The sequence below is a fragment of the Lagopus muta genome, chromosome 13 (genome assembly GCF_023343835.1).
Source record: "Lagopus muta isolate bLagMut1 chromosome 13, bLagMut1 primary, whole genome shotgun sequence".
NCBI lineage: Eukaryota > Metazoa > Chordata > Aves > Galliformes > Phasianidae > Lagopus > Lagopus muta.
The window spans coordinates 8783708-8805674 of record NC_064445.1 but is presented as its reverse complement, the minus strand read 5'-3'; the positions used below and the strand labels follow the sequence as shown (position 1 = coordinate 8805674).

The window sequence follows — 21967 nt, the reverse complement described above, 5'->3', positions numbered from 1 at the left end:
CCTTTTCAATAGGAGATCTGTGCTCTGAGCACTCAAAATACATCATGGAATACTAATCACACTACTTCCCAACACAAAAACGAGAAATAAAAAAGGATAGAGTGCATCACTGAACTGAGATGGTGCATCCCTTTGGAGACGTTTCAGGGGGAAAAGAAGATGCTTGTCTGCATTGTTATCTATGTAGACATAAAGAAGAAGCCCGAAACAGCATAGCACAAACACATAGCACAAAAATCTTTTATGTTCCCTCATGTAAGAAAGAGAGAACAGATAAATCAACACGGTCCTTGTGTGAGGGGTGAGTGAGGGAGACATGGCAATAATATCATTTTCTTATTCTAGCATGCTAGTGGAGCTTGAAACAGTGCAGAAGAAAAGGCATGGGTGGAAGGTTACCGGAAAGAAAGCTGGGACTGCTTTGTTCTGCCTTTCTTCTGGAGTCCGAGTTTTCCCTCCAAAGATAAAATGGTGGGGCTGTGCATCTCTGACAACGGCTTGAACAGAAAGCACACACCTCTTCAACCACATGATGCAGAACACGCTGCTGCACGAGGCATAATCAATCATAAACGGGTCCAGAAAGTACTGTCCAGCACATCTCACTAAGATGCTTCACCTTCATCTTTTGATAAGGTAATGAACTTCATTATTAGGAATATTGAAAACATTTTTATTCCTAACAGAAGGGAGAGGCTGTCTAATAGTTCCATCTCTTTCAATCAAAATACTTACTACACTTGTCTGTTAAGGGTGCTGTAGCAGTGAAAATTGACTCCAACCTTCTATGCTGTCACTTTTCACTACAAAATGTGAGAATCACAGGCTGGCTCTGAATGTGGCCTGAAAAGAAAGCATTTTCTTCCAATAGTTTTATCTTGGTGAGACTTTTTAGCCTGTGTTTGACATTCTGAATTACATGATTATATAGGATAAGACTTCAGCAACATTTTGCATTGTAAAGATGGAGCTCAGCATTTTGCCAGATGCCAAGTGATACTCTGATATTTCTATCTTCTCTTTAAATTGAATGACAGTCAGCATATTCACAATGAAGCTGAGACAATCTGCTATCAAGTTACAGTGGTGATATTTTCCCCAATGAAGATCCCACAGCTTGTGGAATAAAGCTCCTTAAAACTCAGTGCCTGGAATAGCTCCAGCTCCAATTGCTCTCTGTGTAATACAATTTTATATTTGTGCCAGTCTAATAAGTAGATCACTGGGTAGAGGCTCTTGTAAGTAAGTCTATACGTACTGCACCATTTCCTGGCTCAGTGTGCTCCAGCGTTGCAGGCTGTGTGCAGTGGGGGAGGTGCCAGAGCTGATCAAGCAGTGTAATTTTATACATTACTGAATCAGTGCAGGAGAAACCTGGAGGGACAAAGCATCATCTTCTCTTTGGACTGCACTGTAAAATCCTACAGCTCTCTTATCCCAGCCATGCTCTGATACGTTTTTTCTCTCCTTTTTCTGATTTTGGTGTGAATGATAAGTGATCTGATGATGGCTCTCGTTATGGAACCTATTAGCAAGTGGATGCCCAAGCAAGTAGTGGATTGGATGAAAGGTATGATTGTTTATTATCATGCATTGTCTGTACTTTGGATCCTTGCAAATATGTGTCTGCTCCTGTATTCTTTGTTTTGGGAAGAGTTTATTCAGTTTTAATAACCCATATGCTGCTTTGCACAGTAGTTTTCAGAGGCACGACTGAAGAGCAAGGCTGTTTAAGCTGTACAGCATGTTGTCAGAATTTCTGCTGGGAACTGAGCAGGGATCTAATGCATTTGTTGGAAAACGCAGACATAAAGTATTTGTGTCTCAGGGCTCCATTATGCATTGCACAGTGTAACGTTATTATGTTTGGCTGCTTTAAATTTGCCCTGATTAGGTCTGTTTTGTTCACGTCAGGTGATCTGATGCAGTGTCTGTGCAGCACTCGTGGTGTAGTTTGGGGAGATACAAGGAGCGTAAGGCGCCGGTGGCTGGTCTGAGGAATCCTGATGCCTTGGTGACATGTCCTGATTCGTTCAGGCTTCCCAGCTTGTGCTGCTCTGCGCGAGGCTCTGCGTCTCCGGCAGCCCCGGTACCGACTGTGCATCCTGTGCCCGATGTGGGGCGGGCAGTGGGAAGCGCACGGTGCTGAGCACGGCTTCACAGGGGAAACTCTTCCAGATAACTTGACTGGAATGACAATTTCCCTGCACGTTTACAGCTTCACAACACAGCCATAAGCTGTGACATGTTTTGCTTTATAATGCTCAGCAGTGTTACATACAGCTTGGTTTGGAGGGGAGGGGGAAGAATTGTTCAAGATGAGAAGTATTTTAAATGTCTCCTGAGTGAGGAAAATGTATTTCCACAGTGGAATGCATTGCTGTTACACGCTGCTTCTGATGAGCTGCCTGTCTTAGAGACAAATGATTTCTGCTCTAATGGATCTCCATTATATAAGGAAAAGAGGTGCAAATTTTGTTTGTGAATTACTCACGGAAATGACTTCTGTAATATGATTACTGAACTTATTGGAGGGATGAATTGGATACCCAATATAATGTCATTAAAGCTTTCAGTGCGTTATCGTTAATAAGGGAATGGCTTGGATCTCAGTTTGCTGAGATACATCTCATACAGAACTGAAGTGGGACTGTTGGAGTGCCCATCAGCAGCACCGCACTTCTGAGCAAACTATTCTGCAAGCATACAGTACTGCGAAGTGAATGGTATTGAAGGGAATGCATGTCTCAGGTGGTTGTCAACTCAGGTTAATTGGGAGGTGTAAAGCAGGTCATTGGGGTGTATCCCAAAGCCATCAGGTGCAGGATTGATTCCCATATTCCAGTAGCATTATTTGAAATCAATACCTAATGTAAGTGCAGAGGAGACTTCTGATCTACACCTTTATATTAAGTATGTAAAAGACTTATAAAGTAGACCTTCTTATGCTATTTTAACTAATGGGTTGAATTGTTACGTAAATTGAATGTCAGTATATGTAATACTTGTTGCTTAATGTAAGAATACTCCTTACTAATTTTTATCATTTTTGGTGTAAAAACTAATTTCATCTTGGGAAGCTCTAATCCACAGGAAGCAAAAACAAAAGATTCCTAAATGTATTGAGTTGTTTGACAGTTACATTTCCATAGAAAGACTGCATCCCGCATCCATGAGGATGTCTGGAGTATACAGGATTGTCAGTCTTGTGCCTCTGGGCTTATGCATATATATAATACAGCGAACACTGAAGTATTCACAAGACAGATATTTCACTTGGTAACACGACTGTTACAAATCTACAAACAGTAAAGTTACATATATATCCTTTTTCACCACATTCCTGTTTTATCCCAATGCTTGCTTTTATAAAATGCACATTTCAATTGAAATCAAAGAACAGATGTAACAAACACAAATGGAATCATTCCAAAATTAGTTTAAAATTACATAGAAATCCCTAATTTTATAAAATTTGCCCCGTTGTGACCACTGGGCAAAATTCCTTTTAATTTATGTATATTCTGTATGTCAGCTCCATTAGCTATATTATTCTTCTCAATGGTTATGAATGCACTAGAGAGATCAAAGTCCTGCAAAGTAGCAATATTCACATACTAATGTAGCTTTTAGGTGTCATCTAGACTGAGAGGACGCTTTTTTAGCAGGACTAAAAGGTACAGTGAAAACATTTGGGGAAACACTTTATAAATGTGAAGTACTATCTTTACCATGGAAAATAACATCTTAATGAACAACGTATCTAATATTGCAGGTGCCTTTTTATTCCTTAAAAATGTCTAGTCAGCTGTGGGTTAAAGGTTGCATGTTGTAAGACATTGCAGAGGTAAATATGTTGGTTTTTTTAACTTGCATTTGTCATAACTATTTAAGATTCTTTAACTTAGTTTTTAGAACGGTTATTACAGTACGTGGTATGAGATGAACTAGTAGTGACTACCAGCAGGACCAAGTAATTCAATAGTAGATGGGAGTAAGACACAGAAATGATGTTAATAGTTTGAGACCTGGCTACCCAGAATGCATCCTGATTATGGTGCGCTGTTAGCAGAAGCAGCTGTAGCCCAAGTCTCAACCAAGAGAAGACGTCCTTCTGTTCTTTTCCTTAAGGAAATGTTACTTGCCAAAAAAAGTAAAGATTACTAGGCTCTAAGAAACATTATTATGACAAGTTGGCATCTTGTATTTATTCACAGTTCCTATCTCAGGAGTGCATTCATCAGTAATTCAGCTTGGGCACTGCGTCTGAGGTTGTGGACAACCTGAAAAGGCCAAGCAAGTTTTTAGAAATTGATTCCAGAGCTTTATATAGGACTGAAATTAAGGCTCGAAACAACTTGTATAAAAGAAATTGTCCTCAGAGTGTAAAAAACATTTTGTAAAGATTAGCAAACACATAGCAGAAGGCACTGTGATTAAAAAGAAACTCTTCAGATGAGTGGAAACATGAATGGTGAGGTTACTTTTAAAAGCAGGGTTTTTTTCTTTATCGTTTTTCCAAAATGTAAAATTTCTGTAAATGCTTTTCACTTCAGAAAATGAGTATTTCTTCTGGCATGTCTCCATTTCTTCCACAACTTGACTGTTTTCCTCTGATATGTACTGTGGACTCTGAAATCTACTTTAAGAGGAAGAACTTTACATTGCATTGCTTAAGTTCTATTTCAGCACAGCAAGGAAAACAAATTTTACCTGTACAACTTACACGGGTATTAATTATCACGATACTTTACAAGCTGGTTCTCTTTTTCCTCTAATAAACATGATTAAATGACAAGATGTGCTTCAATAATTACATCTGTAATTCTTTGACCTGGAGATGTTAGTGCTTGTTGGCCAATGAACTTCTGCACTTACTGTGGAACTCAGAGACACTTTGCGGTTGCCAGCACGCTATCAGTGAGCGCTCCTCGGCCAAATCCAGCCAAAGATGTTCCTGCTTATTGCAGGGGAGCCAGGGGACCTGCACTAGCTGACCTTTCAGGGTCCCTAACAGCTTGAACAATTCCACGATTTTACAGTATGTGTCCATGCACAATGGAGGGTAATCCTGTACAGAGTTTGGTGGGCTTGGCAGGGTCATTCTTTCACAGTGGGTTGGCACCTGTGTACAGATAAATATTAACCCTTTGGAACAATCCAATGCAATGAAATACAGCTCTAACTTTCAGAAAACAGCTGGACAGTAAAATAAGAAGCATAAGCCAGTGGTGGCTCAAGCACCTGTAAGAACAACTCCACTTGAAGTCCTTTACTCAAGGAGTGGCAGTAAGGTTTGTCTGCCCAAACAGCCTGCAGTAGAGGATCCTCTCATAACAAATGCTCAGCTTCAGATATTCACTTCACAACTGCAACCAATTTCTCCCCTTAAATCTAGAATTTCTCCACTCTCAACAGGAGATGCAGACATGGAAAAAAAAAATTAATTCAGTTGGTAAACTGATTAACTGTGCTGCACTGATCCTGTGCAGAATAATTATATGTTTAGCTGAAGGGTTTTCCTTAGCATGTAATTCCCTGATTTCAAGCTGGCTCATAAAAGAGAAAGGAAGGGAGGGAGGGGGAGCTGAGAGCAGGGAAGCTGATGACGTGAGAGGACTTGTTAGCATTCACATCACACAGGGCTCCGGCAAACCCCTTCTCAGTCTCCTTTTGCTTTTCATTAGATCACTACCTGTTCTGCAGCAGTCTGTCAGGAACAGGGAGTCTCCTCTATTTACAGAGCGTAATATATAAAATCCTGCAGTGTACTGGAGGCACAGCTAAATATTATGATCTACTGCAAATGCAGCCTTACAGAACTGATCTGGATGATACTTAGCTTCCTTGATCCTCCTTCGTGACCTTAGAATCCTGTAATGCAAGAACTCGTCTTCATAAGATGCAATTTAAAACTTGGGTAGATAACCCAGGTCACACCTTATTTAGAAAAATGTAAGTTTGATAGCATCCTTTCAGGTCTTTCTGTAGACAAATAGATTTGAAAGAATACTGAGAGCTATAAACAGAGAAGTCCTCAGAATTAGCAGTGAATTGTCAAGCAGTTCCAAAGTGAAGGTTTCATCATTTTCCTTCTACTCTCAATTCCAAAACTGAAGCAAACAATTTATTGTTGTCACTCCCAGTTGGATTACTGTGTTCCTCTAGTACTACACTGGCAGTTTTTGCTAGAAGTCATTGAATCAGAACTCAACGTCTGCCTAAAAGTTCTAAACTGTAATACCTTTTAGAAATAAATTATGGCAGTGATTTGTTGCTATTTAGCCAGATTAAAATAGCGATATCTTAAAAAATATTGAACAGGATGAATTAGTGCTAGTAAATGCCTGACTTATGAGTTGAGCTCCAGGATTCTCAATGACTAGCCAAAAAACCCCAAATTTTCCAACGGTGATGAGGGAGTGGCATGGAAATAACAAAGGAGAAGAACTAGGCTGGACAGTTGGATTAACAGCCATAGGGTGCCAGGATTTTTGTGCCTTTTGCTGCCTTCCTTCCAGAAGCAGCTACTGTAACGCAGACTTTGGGCTCTCTCTAAGCAAGGCAAGCACAACAAATGTGGATTACCAGAGGTTTGCCGTGGGCAGTGCCAGTAATGGGGACCTGCCTCGTATCATATATTGTCCATATAATATAGAAACATAGGAATTATTTGGCTGAGGTATTTCTTCATCCCTATAATTATTACCTCTTTTCTCCTAGGTTTTTTGAGGACGACTTAGAATCTATATATTTTCCAAGAACTGACTGAGAATTAGCACTATCCCCATAAAAGATTTTAGCAATGCTTGCAATTTAACGCTCTGTATTTATTATCTGGAGATTTAGGGATATATCACAAATTTTTCCCATCTATAAAGAGTATACATTTAGACTGCTTTAAATAAATGTGAATCTGCAAGCAGAAAAATCTGAGCCGAATGAATGAATGTCCCTCCAGTTACATTTATCAAGTGTAACTAATCTTTCAAGTCATTATGTGAAGAAATTTATTATATTGTCTAGAACCTTAATACAGGCAGTCAACTGTCATGCATTGCATTATCCTGTAACCTTTTCTTAAGACACATTATGCAAAATTCTTACCTTTCTTTGAATTCTGACCACTGCAGGAAGAACAGATGAACAATGCAAATTCAGAAGAGATCAGCTCCCTTCAAGTATCCCTATTCCACAGTGCAATATATTAGGAAACAAAATTCAGAATAAATTGGATCCTATGGATGACACTTTCAGGTCTAATTAAATGAGGCTCTGTACATCAAGTAACTGCAGAGATATTGGATGCTCCTTAAGCAACAGTATACTGTCAAGGTTTCTTCCCAGACATAATCCTGGGACACCTTTCTAATTCTGACATCTCAAATGCAGTGAGAAGGCACTTTCTGGGAGTGTCCTCAAGATGGTGTCCTAAATGTACACGATGGGTCAGATGGATGCTTCATGTACTCGAGTAAAGAAATGCTCCCATCTAATGAGGTGTTTTGAGAAGTTATTTTAACACCTTGAAGAGTTTAGAAGGAAAAAAAAAGGAAAGTACTTCCAACAACTTTAATGCCATTCTTCCTGAGAAAATCTGTCCTGCCAAAGCTGAGAGAAATGAATATGTATAAATTTATATTTATATATTTGAAGATAATAAATGAAACATTGTACTTAATAAATATCAATAGTATGGAATATTGCTGAACAACTACGTATATTCATCACCTCCTGTCAGCTTAATTTTTCAGATACCTTCTAAATGCTACTACTGCAGTAATTTACTGTTCCTAATAAATCTGAACCTTTCAGGTGGTACCATGATGCTATGTAGCAATGACAGGACTTAGGAAGAGGGAGCTCAGTGAGTTATTATTATAGATTTAAGAGAGAAGAAAAAATTGTAAGGTTGTATTTGTGAAGAGCTCTAGAGGTGATTCAGAATGAAATTATTCCTGATTAACTAATTCTCAAATGGCTCCCAACAAGTGTCCTTGTTGACCTTCTATAGTGATGCACTCAGAAATATTCAAGGCCAGTGCCATGTTTGGTTTCCTTTACTCAAATTCTCCACCAGCTGGTCTATGGCAAAGAAGAACTACAAAAGCACTCTGGTGCATTTCAGTTGTAGTGTGGGTGATGTTTAAGATAAAAATGCAATAGATTATAATTTTGCAAAATACACTCAGCTCTATTCCCTACAAACATGTTTGCCTTTGTCACTCCAAGCATCATACAGAGACAATTCCATAAATTTTAGGAGGCAGTAATTGTGTCTTCTGTACTTGTACTGAAACTACTACAAATATAGTAGGGATTAATTTGACACATCTGCCTCTTAGTTTACATGGAAAACTACCTTTGTTTGAGTTAAGATAGACAGTAGTGTCATCAGCATGACAACTCAGACATAGCAATTATCACTTGAATGAAAAGCGTGTTATAGCTCTCTTTTCACTAGCTTCCTCTGTTCTGTTTTCTTCTCCCTCCTCCTATTTATTCATTATTCTCTCACAGTTTGTTTCTTGCTTTATTCTGTAATCACATAGAGACTAAGCATCAGATTGTGAAGTAAATCATTCATTCTACACTAAATTCTAGTTCTAGCCCTATATAACTCAGGGAATAGAGGGTTGCAGTGATTTGGAAGTGAATTACCTTCAAAATGCAGGAGCAAATAAGTGAGAACAACAAGAGAAAGGAATAGAATAAAGAGTGTGGGAATGATGAGATCCTTTTCTCCTCTCTCCCCAGCATTCTCTAACCTGTGGCTGCACCTGTGTGGGAGGTTTTATCATCCTGTATGACAAAGTTCATGTGGTTTAATAAATAATGCAGATGTGTGCCTTGCTGCCTCTCTTGAAATGCACAAAGTTCTAATCTTTCAAAATTTTGTTTTCAGCATCAGAGACATGTCTATATTAAACGTTTCCAGATACCAAAAAGCAAACAACTTCAGCAAGTTTTGGTCTCAGGCACGGCAAACCAGAGATGATTCTGTATATTTCAAATATGCATCCATCAAATAATTATTTTATAAATAAAGGCGTATCATTTCAACAGCCTCATATTGCTTAGAGAAAGCTAAAAACTTCCTACTTGCATAGGAAAATCCAGCCTAAAATGCTCTAGCACATCTTCCAGGAGCTTTAAAGTGCAGATGGAAGAAGCTGTATGTTAATGTTTCATCAGATCTACATTAAAATCTATCATGAATATTAAGGACGCTTCTCACTTCTTTCAGACTGAAATATTGCCTCCCTGGAAGACAGAGGGGAAGTGGTTCAAACAGGGTATCAACTTTGCACATTCTTTGCAGTGGGTGGAATGTGCTCTAAATAGGAACGTGCCCATTGCCCATTCCTAAAGGCAGGAAAATCATATGTAGGCACTTGTAATTGATCACTCAGCATGAACAGTGAGCTCATATTGAAACGTTCTAATTTATAGAACACCAAGGAGAGATTTTAATTGCTCACTGTCAAGAGATTTTGACTGTTAGTTACCAAGCCACACTGAATTTTCTTAGTTATGTGGAAATCCACCTTGTGATTTATGGAAGAAAAAGGCACTCAAAGCAGAGAAGAAACGCTTTGAACCTCGCATTTGAACCCTGTACCAGGAAGAAACTACCAGAAAAATATAATAGAGGTTTAGAATGATCACTAATGGACTTTCGTGTGAAAAAAGAAATGGATCCATCCAGAGCAGTAGTTCAGAGATGCTGCATTTCTAGGAAAAAAAAAGAGATTGAAGAGAAATAGTGAATAACGCATGAAATATACAACAAATAATTCATCAAAATAGCAAAACCAAGAGATTATAATTGCAAATGGGGAGACGGGAAGTTTTCATATATTTAGTAAAAGGACAGATAGAGGATAATTTTGAATTATTTTAATTTTCTTAGAAAAATGGAGGAAAATGCATCTTGAGACTTTCAGAATTGGACTTAAAAGCAATAAAAACTGTGCTAAGAAAGCCACTGAGCATAAAAGAAGGGTGGATAGAGGGATCTTAATCGCTATTTCTTGTTTCTCCGATGACTCTCAGCAAAAATTACCAATAGCTTTTGTTGTGACAACCGAAGTAATGATTTGCATATCAGTAACGACTAAATATTTTAAAAGCAAATGAAATCAATGAAATGATTAAGTTCTTTACTAGGAGAGTGGTTAGGCCCTGGAACGGGCTGCCCAGGGAGGTTGTGGATGCCCCGTCCTTGGACGTGTTTAAGGCCAGGTTGGACGGGGTCCTGGGCAACCTGATCTGAATGTGTATGTTTGGTGGCCCTGCTAGGCAGGGGGGTTGGAACTACATGATCCTTGGGGTCCCTTCCAACCCGGGTGATTCTGTGATCTGTGATTCTGTGATCACTCAGAACAAGTATTTAGTCTCTGATTTTTTCCAAAAAGCCATAAGATCACTTAGAACATGAAAAAAAACCAAAACTTTCTTAACCCCTATGCATAATGAGGTGTCCTTCAATTATTCTGCTAAGTTATTAAGTTATATTTTTACCCATCTAAAGGTGGTTCTGCAGCTATTTCTTTAATAAGGCCTCCTTTGTGAGTTCCATTAGTGGCAAAGCAGCACTTATAATTCTAAAATACTTTAAATATTTACATGTTCTTTTAAGAACAACTTTTGCAATAAGAGAGTCAATGTATGAGGAATCCTGGCATCTTTTATAATTTAATTCCACATAATCTTTGGTGGTTTTCAGAAGTATTTAAGTATCTCAGGTGTGCCTTTGACAGATCTCCAGCTTCCATATTACATATCCAGGCAGAAATTCCATGACAAACAAAGCTGTATAGTTCATCTCTGTAATGTCAGACTGGCCTGCTGATTGCTGGGCATATGAAATAATTCACCCTTCTGATTTTTTTTCATTTCTTTTGCCATCTGATGTCATACTTGGTTTGAATTGCTGGAATTACCATAAAATTTGTTCGTTCAAATCTCATTAATATCCCATAGTTGAGGTGAGATGACAGGCAATATTTTGATTTTGCTTGCAAACTGGTATGGTGTCACATAAAAGCAATGTCACCAGCAAAATTAAACCTTACAGTGTACTACAGTAATGTAATACCATCCTGGAAGTCTGTATTTGTTCTCGTAATGAAGCAAATGGCAATGGTGAAAGAATGCGGGTGAATAATCTGCATCTATAGTTAAGCCTAGTAAGCTTAGCTAGATCTGCACAAGTCACATTCTGGATTCCTGTATGCTGTTGAGAATGTGTGGTGAAAATGATTAAGAGCAGGCCACAATCATGTACAAAATCTATAAGTCATGTAGAACACTGAAACATGTATTATTACATGTGCTCTACAGATAACATCCCTAAAGCACGTTATTGAAGCTCTACATCTAAGCATTGCCCAAATGATAACAGAATCCACATTTCTGGGTTTTGGTGCACATAAAGAACATAGAATATATCTCAGGGAAACAAAGCAAAACACAACAACTGATTAGTGAACATGTTAAAACGCTGGCTAACTTCTTACTCTAAAGAAAAGTAGTTTTTGAAAAAATGAATGGTAACTCATTGCAGAGTGAAAAATGAACTAGGTTTCCATTTTCCATCCAAAATGCTCAGAGGAAATTGAAGGCAAACTTGTGTAATTTTAGTCAGAATGTCATTTTACCACTAACTGTAGGGAAAATTATTCAATAAAATTAATTTACAAGCCTAGATGGCCAGCAGAGTGTGATAAATTCTCTGTGATGAATTCACATGGTGCCTCAAAATTATTGCAAGTTGTGTACTTGTATTTAGAGAAAGCATGTGGTCTTCCTTAAGGCCATCCCCACAATCCCTCTATCTGTACAAATCTTAGGAAAGAGGGATTATCTGAGATTGTTACTGAAAAATAAGAAATTCAATTGTATTTGAAGACTGTTGATGCACTACCATCTGCGTTGCTTTCAATCCAAATGACTGTCAGTAACAATTGCACACTAAAACAGAACAAGAAAAGCATGATATTTTATATTAAGTTTTCTGCAAGACATCATCCCAAAGCTAAGTGACCTTGAGTTTGTATTAGTGAACCCTGCATATAGCTAAACATGGTTCACAAAATCAGTAAATGACAGACAACTATAGAAAAATAAATCCATTATTACAGTAGAGCATCTCTTTTTACAGTAGCATCAGTATATCTTGTACACTGACTGCTCTGTGTAAGGTGATAAAACTGATCAAGCAAAATAATTAAGAAATACTCTCAAGGGGCTCTTTAGATTAGAGTACAGTCTTGCACTGGTATATTCCCTTTCTTGATTAAAAAGGTACAGTGATCTTCCAGGTATTCCCCTCATATGATCTACCGGAATCTAGTAAAAAAGCAATGTTTATTAAAACCATGCTTATTTCCAGTGTTCATTATCTTCTGGTTTGCACCTGTGTTTCCAACTTCTGTGTTTGAGCTCATTGGTTAGACTCTAAGAATCAATTCAAATTCTAAATGCTAATACACAAGGAGGATAATAACAAGAGTTGAAAAAACCATGCCTATAAAACTATTTAAAGAAAGTGTAGTAGTCTATGCATGTATGGGCAAATGTACATACCACTTTTGATAAAACATATATAGGCAATAGCAGTTGTTAATGAAAGTGACAAATACTGCTTATGCACAGATGTACTTGCACTGGCCAGCAAATGCATCAGATTGGAAATGCATACATCCACATAATAAAGGTAAATGTTTATGATTCAGTAAATGATATTTTTTCTCAATCTATATTAACCCAAGTCATCATTGTGGCTCTTGCATATTGGTGTTGATGAAAGTACATGCTCATGTGATCTGAGATTCCAAGAGTATGAGGTAACAGAAAGCAGTCAAAGAGCTTTTCTCTTCAGCCTAGAGAAGAGAGGACTCCAGGGGACCATATAGTGGCCTTCCAGCACCTGAAGAAGGCCTGCAGGAAAGCTGCGGAGGGACTTTTTATAAGGGCGTGTAGCAACAGGACAAAGGGAAACTGTTTTAAACAGGAGGAGGGTAGATTTAGACTAGATGTTAGGAAGAAATTCATTACTGTGAGGGTGGTGAGGTTGCTTTGAGCAACCTGGTCTAGAGGTGTCCCTGCCTGTAGCAGGGGGGCTGTAACTGGTGATCTGAAAGGTTCCTAACAGCCCAAACCATTCTGTGATTCTAAGAACAATGTTAAAATCTGTAACTTCGTCCACTCCTGGTGAAAACTAGAAGGTAGATTGCTTTGTCTGTTGTCAATGCCTGTATTGCCTGATTCACTTCTGTTTAAAATAAAAATCACACTTCAGTCCATAGCTGGAATTTCAGCTAAAGATAAAATTGTCCTTGCACATCTTTTGTAACAGAATTTAAAATTCTGAGACGAGAGGCACTATGTGAATGTAGGATTGTTATTAGTATCTGCTGCTCGTTAGGTTTTTCTCTTCTTCAGCTCAAGTAACCGGAGTCAAAGCAGTATTTACTGTCAGAGTAATGCACACAATGCTGTCTGGGGATTAGTAAAGCATTTTGGGGATATGTTGTTTCCATACAGCAATATTTCAACAAAAAACTCTGCTTTGCATGGTTCAAGGCATTCGTGGATTGCTGAAGAGGATATCCACAATGACCAGCAGAGTCAGGAGGGACTGAGATATGAGAAGTCCATATAAGAAGCATGATGCAGAAAGGGTTCTGAGCCGTACAAGTAATCTCAAGAGAAACTGTACTTAACAGATAAGAGAGAGATGGTGAAATGCAGAGAAATGGCAGTTATTACCATTAGCATCTGTAGCACGTGAGGGTTATGAAATTTCACCTTGGGCACTTGCACTTCAGAATCATTGTTCCACGGGGAAACACTTTCAGGAATTAAGATCTGGCTGGCAATTTCTTCATCGGGGAAATCGCAGCTCTAAGACTGAAGTGTTTTCTGCACACATGTAGCCCATTAATCAAGGGAAAATCTGAAGCATATTATTCATCATGTTTGCTGTGTTTGGATTCAAAGTGATGGGAATTAAAATATAGATCTTAAGTTTTACTATTAAGTAATATGAAATACTTGCTCTGAAGGAAAATATATGATTGGACATCTGCTACAAGCATATGGGTTGGCAATCATTAGCTATTGTTACAAAAACACAACAAAAATATATTTTAATGATAGAATTGATGCTTTCAGGACAACTAGCTCCATAATCTTTCCTCCTCACTGTCCCTGTTACGCTTTACGGCGCTCCAAAAGCACACAAACCATTCACCCACAGGACTTGTTAAGTTAGAGATTCCTTACTTTGAAACACTTTCAAAGTAAAAAATAACTTGCATGCCTATTGTCAAAAGTAATGTTCCAGAAAAGTTTTATGCTGCACTGACTCTTATATGGTGAATTATCTCCTAAATGTGTGTATATTCTGGATTTATATTGCAGTGTGATATGGAGACCGTACAAGTTTGCTTAGTATGAATGTGCTAATTTAAGAACCATACAAGTTTACTTAGTATGAATGTGCTAATTTAAGATAGCATGGATGCTCAGGTATGCTACTGGAAGCCATAAATGAGTGTGTGTTTTCAGGTAAGTTAGGGAAAGAACTGCTGTGTTTTGTGTGGTCCAGCAACAAGGCTGATGAACCAGGGAGAAGGAAGAGGAGGAGGCAGTTCTGTGTTTCTCTGCTAACTAGAGAGCCAGTCCTGTGACCACGGTTTCCACCCTTGATGAATTTAGGAAGCAACCTATGCTAAAGGGTCTACCTCTTATTACAAGTATGTGCAGCATGAGCATAATGAATCTCAATTAATTTTGAGTCCATCTGATGATATTTCATCTAATGACATTGAGTTCAGTTACCTCTGTGTCATGATAGAGAACTGTTTCTTGCTTAAGACCAATGAGCTCTTACAGACAGCTTTGATAGGTCACACACTGATTCATGACCTAGCATTAAACAGGAATATTATAGAGAAACAGAATCTCCTAGTCTGGTCATCATAAGCTGAGTACTTTGTGAACCATAGCCTATGGGAAAATATAATATTCATTCTCTGTTCCTTTTTTGTGTATTTTGATTTCATCTTTGATTCTGTTAAGCTAAAAGATCTTCACAGTTTCTTCAACAAATACAACTTACTGCAATCTTCAATATTATAGCAATTTAAGAAAAAAAGCCTTGGGCCAAATAGCATTATTAACATTGGGAATGCCTGCTGTTTCTCAGGTATCTGTCAGTTCAGCATAAGGAAAAAGCTAATTATGTTAAGCAGGTCAGTCAGGAAGAAATCTGAAACTCTACACAGCAGTTAGAAATCAGTGTCCAGACTTGGGCTGAATTGTATCAATGAACAACTGCGCAACTGACAAAATAATCCACTGGCAAAGATGCATACTGCTAACATTTAAGAATGTAATTTATCAGACTTGCAATTAAAGAACTGCATGGAAATCAAAGAGTTGATTTGCATAGGAGAAGGGTGAGAAGGACAGTGAGGAAAGTAAGAATTTGTGAATAAGAGAGAACAAATTGAAAGTAGTACGTGGGAGATAGCCTCTTAATGCAACAAAGCTCTTCTACTTAGAAAGTGGAAAAGAACTGTAGAAAACTTCTGAGACACTGGACAAGTAATCCTACGTAATCATACCATGATGTATCCTGTATTTTTATAAAATATTTATTAATTCTAAAAGGTTTAAATTACACTTGGGGGTGTCAAATCCCTTAGAATTCAAAAGCACTTAAATTTTACAGTTAAATTACTTATGTTAAAGAAACACTTCTTAAGATTAAAAGATTAAGAATGTAGACAATTCTTTAAAAATATTCACTTCCTGCATCATGTAGAACCAACATAAATTTTAGTAAAGTTAAATATTCTACTCTCCACTCTACTTATTTAGAGCAGATTGCTTGACATTGCCATTTTGTTTAAGTTGAAGGATTCAGCTGGTGAGGCAATATTATTTTACAGCACTATTTAGTTCAGAAATGCAACAGATTTAATGCTTGAATACAAAGCAATTTTTTCCATTTGAAATAGAAGAATGGAAGCCTTGTTTTAATGCACTGAAGTGACCTGACATTATGAAGTAGTTTTGCCTATTTAGTCAAGTAGGGTATATGAAGATTATTCCTAATAGCTTTATATTGTTACCTATTTGCATTGCAGATTACTTCAAGAGGCAAAAGTCTTTTAGCTGCAACTTTCTCGTAACTTTCATAATATCTCATAACTTTCATAAATGGGGTCATTTTTAAAAAATAATTACATATTTTAGAATAGAAAATCCATGTTAGACTTGGGAATGTTTTACTAAAATGTAGGGAATATAATGCAAACATTTTGAAACTGCCATCTTTACATAGCCAATGAAATCCAATGAACACAATCTGTATTGTAATTTTCCACTGAATTTGGAAAATCAAACTGTGAATATGAAATAATTTATAGACAACACAGCAAGTGATTTCCAGAAACTCCCACACAAACTGTCTGATTACTCAGCACCTATTTATCAGTGAATCTGGTTTTGTATTGTCACTAAATCTATACAAATAGAAACACAGACACAACCTTCTATATTGGAAAGTCAGTATAGAAAACAGGAATGATATTCACAAAGCAACATGGAGCCTCAGATCAAAAGCATAACGAAGAGAAAACTTTATGTTTTATGGCAAAGTGCAGCATCAAGTTAAATCAGCAGTTAAAAATATATTCTCATATATTAAAAGTGTATTGGAGTGGTCTATTTAGTAATGATTGTATATATTTATGAAAAAAAAGCTCATAGGGCTATGATGCCTCATTCTCCTACCACACCTGCCAGTGCAAATCACTGGCATATTTTTACTGAAAATCATTGTATCAAGATGCCAATGGATTTATGCTGCATTGCTTACAAAAACTGCTTAAAAAACAGATCTGGTTTATAAAAAGAAGGAATTACGTGTAAAGGAAAACTCTAATTTCTCATTTCAGATAATTAAAACGACTCTATTTCTCAACATCAGCATCACGTGTATTGAATGGTTCACTTAAATCACCTGGACTACTTACAGAATACGGCTCTATGTGGTATATTACGATGTTAAACACACTTAACAAATTCACAGTGTTTGCTGCTAGCAAAGTGCCCCAATGGCAAAGGTACTTTTTATCTTTTCCTAAAAGACTTAATGCAAAATCTGTAGACTTACTGAGCCAAAACAACATTAGCTCTGTGAACCTAAAAAGCTCTTGTGGTGATCATTTGTCTGTTCCTGTGCACCTCCAGACACCTCTAGGCTTAGCTTGGCCATAATCCCATAACTGTTTCAAGCAGAAATTCATTGACTCCAGGAAACTCATTTAATAGCAGTTTTACAGTTTTTTTTTCCAGCTGCATTAGCACACATTTGCACTGTTTCAAGAGCAGAATCAGATCCTCAGAGCAAAACTTGCACACTGAACTATTCATTGGACATATGCTTTCGTTATTTAAATATTTTTAGGTGATTATAGGTTATTTTAGGTTTTAGGTGAACATTTATGTTAGGAAAAATAGCCTTGTTTTTATTTTTGGGTGTATAAGCAGAATTTTCCAAAACAACCAGATTCTAAATATGCCTTACGTTGCTCCAGTCCCAAAAGACATGCAGAAACAGCAAAAATAGAAAAGCTAATTCAGTTAATAAAAATTATTAACTGTGCTGCATTGATCATGGCTAGACTGATTACACATCTAGTTTAAGGTTTTCCTTAGCATGCAGTTCTCTGTATTCTAGCTAGCTTGAAAAAGGAGGGACGATGGAAAGTACAGCAGGGAAGCTGATGACGTGAATGGGCTTCTTAACATTCACATCACACAGGACTCTGGCAAACCCCTTTCAATCTTTGTGCCTTTCATTAAATCACTACCTGCTTTGTAGCAGCTTTTCTCAAACAGCGCTTCTCTTACATTTTCATAACATAAACGCCAGCAATGTGCTGAGTATCTGCAGGATTGACACGCATACAAGCTTCTTTGATGTTATTCTTAAAAAAACTGAGTATGAAATTCAAAAAGGAGGAGGAGCAGGTTGAGGAAGACATCAAATAAGACAGACAATTCAGGAACATCATGTTTGAACAGCCAGCTATTGGAAATATATAGCTGGATCTTTGCAATATATTTACCCTCTAGAAAGCATTGGCCTGGAATGCTGATAATTTTCAAAAGCAGAATTTTCAGAAACAAACATCAAAACAAACAAAATCTTTCCTCAATCAGAATGCATACTAAGCCAACAAATTTAGCTACCACAAAGGTGAATTACAGCAATCTTCTGCCATAGACCTCCCTGGACTGCGACAAAGTTTAACTGTCTTAATCTTTGTTAAAGTACTTTCCTTTTCTATGTCTTTTTTTTTTTTTTTGCCAGGAAATACTGATTTTCTTAGACAGAAATTTATTCTGACTGCAGTGCATCTCTTTAGCCAAACTTCATACATCCCTTCCTGCACTGAGAATCTAGCATTGGCCTTGAATTCTGAACCCGCAGCAGGTATTTAATTGAAGACTTTCCTGTGTTTTACCAGGGGTGCCACCCTTTGGGATCACAGCAGTCGCTGAAGCTGCAGGCCACATGCACCACATGCACATAGATGAGGTGACACGTGCAGACCGGCATGCCTTCTTTGATGTGACACTGTTACACCGGTGGTGAAGCAGCACCAGGAAATTTTGCTGTCAGGGAAAGCATACCAGGTTATTTTCATGTTTCCAGTGATTTCTTTTGAACAGATAAAACAGTTTTTGTTTGTATATTAATTACAGGTGTGGAACTTCCAGAACTAAAGCCCTAGGTAAAGTCCAAAACTGTAATGATTTCAGGAGTGTGTTGCACAGTATTGCTGAATGCTGACCAAGGCAAGAGTGCCATCAAAGGCAAGGTCTGCATGAGAACAGAATCCAATAAACACACCTTATTGTTCTGATAGGTAAATATATAAATTATTAATGGATATCCACTTTGTAAAAGAGATTGCTATTATAAGCATCATATAAGTGATACCACAAAGCCATAGGAAGCAACTAGAGCAGAAATCAATGTATGCAGCAAGTGGGTTTTTACAAACCAAGCTGCTAAAAGAAATGATAGAAGGGTCACGAGGAGAAGAACAGATAAATAACTGTTATACAAAACAACTTATCTGCTGAGAATCAGAATACTGGATGTCAAATATCTCAGAATTGTACAGTGTCAGGGATATCGCTGTATGATTTCTCTGGTGGTTCTTTCAGACTATAATGCAGATACCTGTGGTCGCCCCTTCTGATAAATGTCAATTACACGGAAGGTCAGCTCAGAAAAAATGATAGTGTATGCTTTTCCATATAGGCTTTATAGATACATCTTTTCCTAATCTTAGAGGCTCCTAACTGACCACAGCATTTATCATTTCTGTAAGAAAACACATAGATTTAAAGGTAGCCTTCAGTACAATTATAATCCAGTTGTACGCTTTTCTGTGGAACACTGGATGGGAAAAGCACTGTTTACTTCAGACACATCTGGTGCACTGCTGTGGTCAGTAGCTCTTACTGTGTACCCACATCATGTTTTCACCGCAGTGCCAGATCTTGAATTAATCAGGTTCATTTAGGAGCATGTACAATTCAGAAAAAGTACTCAAGTAGCACAGAGAACTGTGCAGCCAGAACCCACTACATTACTGCCATCCTGTCAGCAACATTCAGGTGTCCAACCTGCACAGCCTGGCTCACTAGCTCGAGCACCTGCTTGTCACAGTATTGCTAGCAACTGTGGAACGTGTGTGGTTCTTATTTAGTAACACTTACTACTAGATATGAATGGGGAGATTATTTAAGAGAAATTATTTCCAGAATGTTTTCCAACGTCCATCATAATGTGAACTTAAATCTTTTTCCAGCTTAATACAGTCAGTGTTACTGAAGCTGCGGTCCAGAATGGTACCAGAATTTGTGGAACTGAGGATTTTGTGTTGTACGCAGGTATCTTCATCAAACTGTGCTGTAATTGAAGATAATCACCAAACGTTTTTCTCCCCAACTGCTAACTTTCAGCATTTCAAAACCTTTCAATATTTCTTGTTCACATTTAATTTTTGTACATTTGTCTCATCTGCCTGCAAAATTAAGATTGAGTTTGCCTACGCTCTAAATTACCAGAGTGATAACATCCCCAGTTTGGCAGTTCTGATAACTTTTTGCTGAATTAATTTCCATCTGAAAAAAAGCCTTTTTTTTCCCCTGATTTCATAGCACCTGATTCCTTAGAAAGACTTTTCAATTAGGTTGCTGGCATGAACGAAGTAATGTTTCAGCCACTATAGTTTAATTTTTTAAATAAGTTTATCTTTTAGGGAAAAAGAATAGATGAAAGTGCAGCTCAATGCTCAAATACTGCAGGTCTAAATGTTAAGTACAAAAGTTGAAAGATCTCTTTTTCACTTTTACTCACATTAAATTTCAGACTTGTTTAGATGCCTCCTGACCAGCTAATTTGTCTTGACAGCTCTCAGCATCACATTTAGTTTATCCCCACAGGTGTCTTGTTCCATAGGAGAACAAACTGCAATTGTCCCATTCACTTGCCTTTGACTTCCATATTTATGTGATCAACTTCAAAATAATAAATTTATAAGGAATGAATAATCTGAAATAAAATGCTTTTACCTCCCTTAAGTGATGCTTCAAAGATCTCTTGATGGGCAAAAGAACCACTAGGTATAATAAATGCTGAAAACTTCTAATCTTATTGCGTCCTTGGAAATGGGAAGATACCTTCCTTTACTTTGTACAGTCAAATATTTGCATAGAAATAGTTACATTATAGCTATTGAGACTTTTTTTTTTTTTAATTTGTCCAAATTGATGATATCCCAGACAGCGTTGGATGACATCAAACTACTTTAAAGAACCAAAAATCAGAAAACGTGAGCAAATAGGAGTCCAATTCTAATTTGCACACGAGCAGAAAATATTAAACTTGCTCTTTAAGAAGCTATCAAAACCCAAATTAAACTACATATGAGATCATAGAAAATCTTTTAAAAAAGAAGTGCATGAAAATAGCATCTTCTAATAGCAGAATTATTCATAAAGTAAAAGCAGTAATAAGCAGAGCTACATGAGAACAGGCATTTCAGGAAGCTCCTGACAACAGAAGGGTAACCAGAATGGTTGGGTTCACCACAGTAACTTTATCAAAATGTGTCCATGCATTGTTTAAAAACAAACCAAACCAAGATGAGCTGATCTGCAGTTCAAAATGGCAGGGGACATTTCATGCCACATGTGTGTCCCTCAGCCATGACACACTGCAGCCTTTGCTATTACTTTTGGCTTTGTACTTCCATATTCCAAGAGATACCCTTCTCTGTGACAGAAAACTGCACATCAGCACGTGTTGTGTAAATTGTATCCATTAGAAAAGCCCTCCCTACTGATAGGAATATTCAGCAAATCATCTTTTTCACTAACAGAGGTCTACAGCAGCTGCAGACACAGATCATACGGCACATGCAGGGTCCACAAAGCAGGGCCCCATACGATGCACAAGAACAAGGGTCAGCAACACTGGCAAATGCAATTGAAGTAGAACCTAAATTAGAATTAGAAGCAAAAAAGGCTTCACATGTAGCTATATATATTCACATATAGCTCTTCCAGTTTTCTTTAAAACACTTTTATTCCAATTCCCCAGGCAGCTAGACAGTGTTTCCATCTCTAGATAAGAAAAGCTATAAATAGTTTTAAGAAGTACGAATCCCCTGAAATATAAAGGAATTAATAATCTTGCTTACATAGGAAACATGAACTTTAATACAAGTTCCCAACAGCCTGAATTACAAACAAAGTGAACACCATTCACTTTTAAGCTGGAAGCAAATTTGAGGGTACATAATGAAGGAGAATCAGTTCATATCAAGATCGCTGCAGCAAGCAAAGTGTCCAGGCTGTATGG

General features: G+C 37.6%; 1 protein-coding gene across 1 annotated transcript in view; it reads left to right on the top strand.

Annotated features, from left to right (window-relative positions):
* The first annotated feature begins 1325 nt into the window (after window positions 1-1325).
* The window catches only part of LOC125699886 (connector enhancer of kinase suppressor of ras 2-like), a 172203-nt gene continuing 151561 nt past the window's right edge, over window positions 1326-21967 (top strand). Inside the window, exon 1 of the mRNA XM_048959890.1 lies at window positions 1326-1570. Within this exon, the coding sequence (XP_048815847.1) occupies window positions 1489-1570 (82 nt within the window). The 5' untranslated portion in view covers window positions 1326-1488. The remainder of the gene's footprint in view (window positions 1571-21967) is intronic.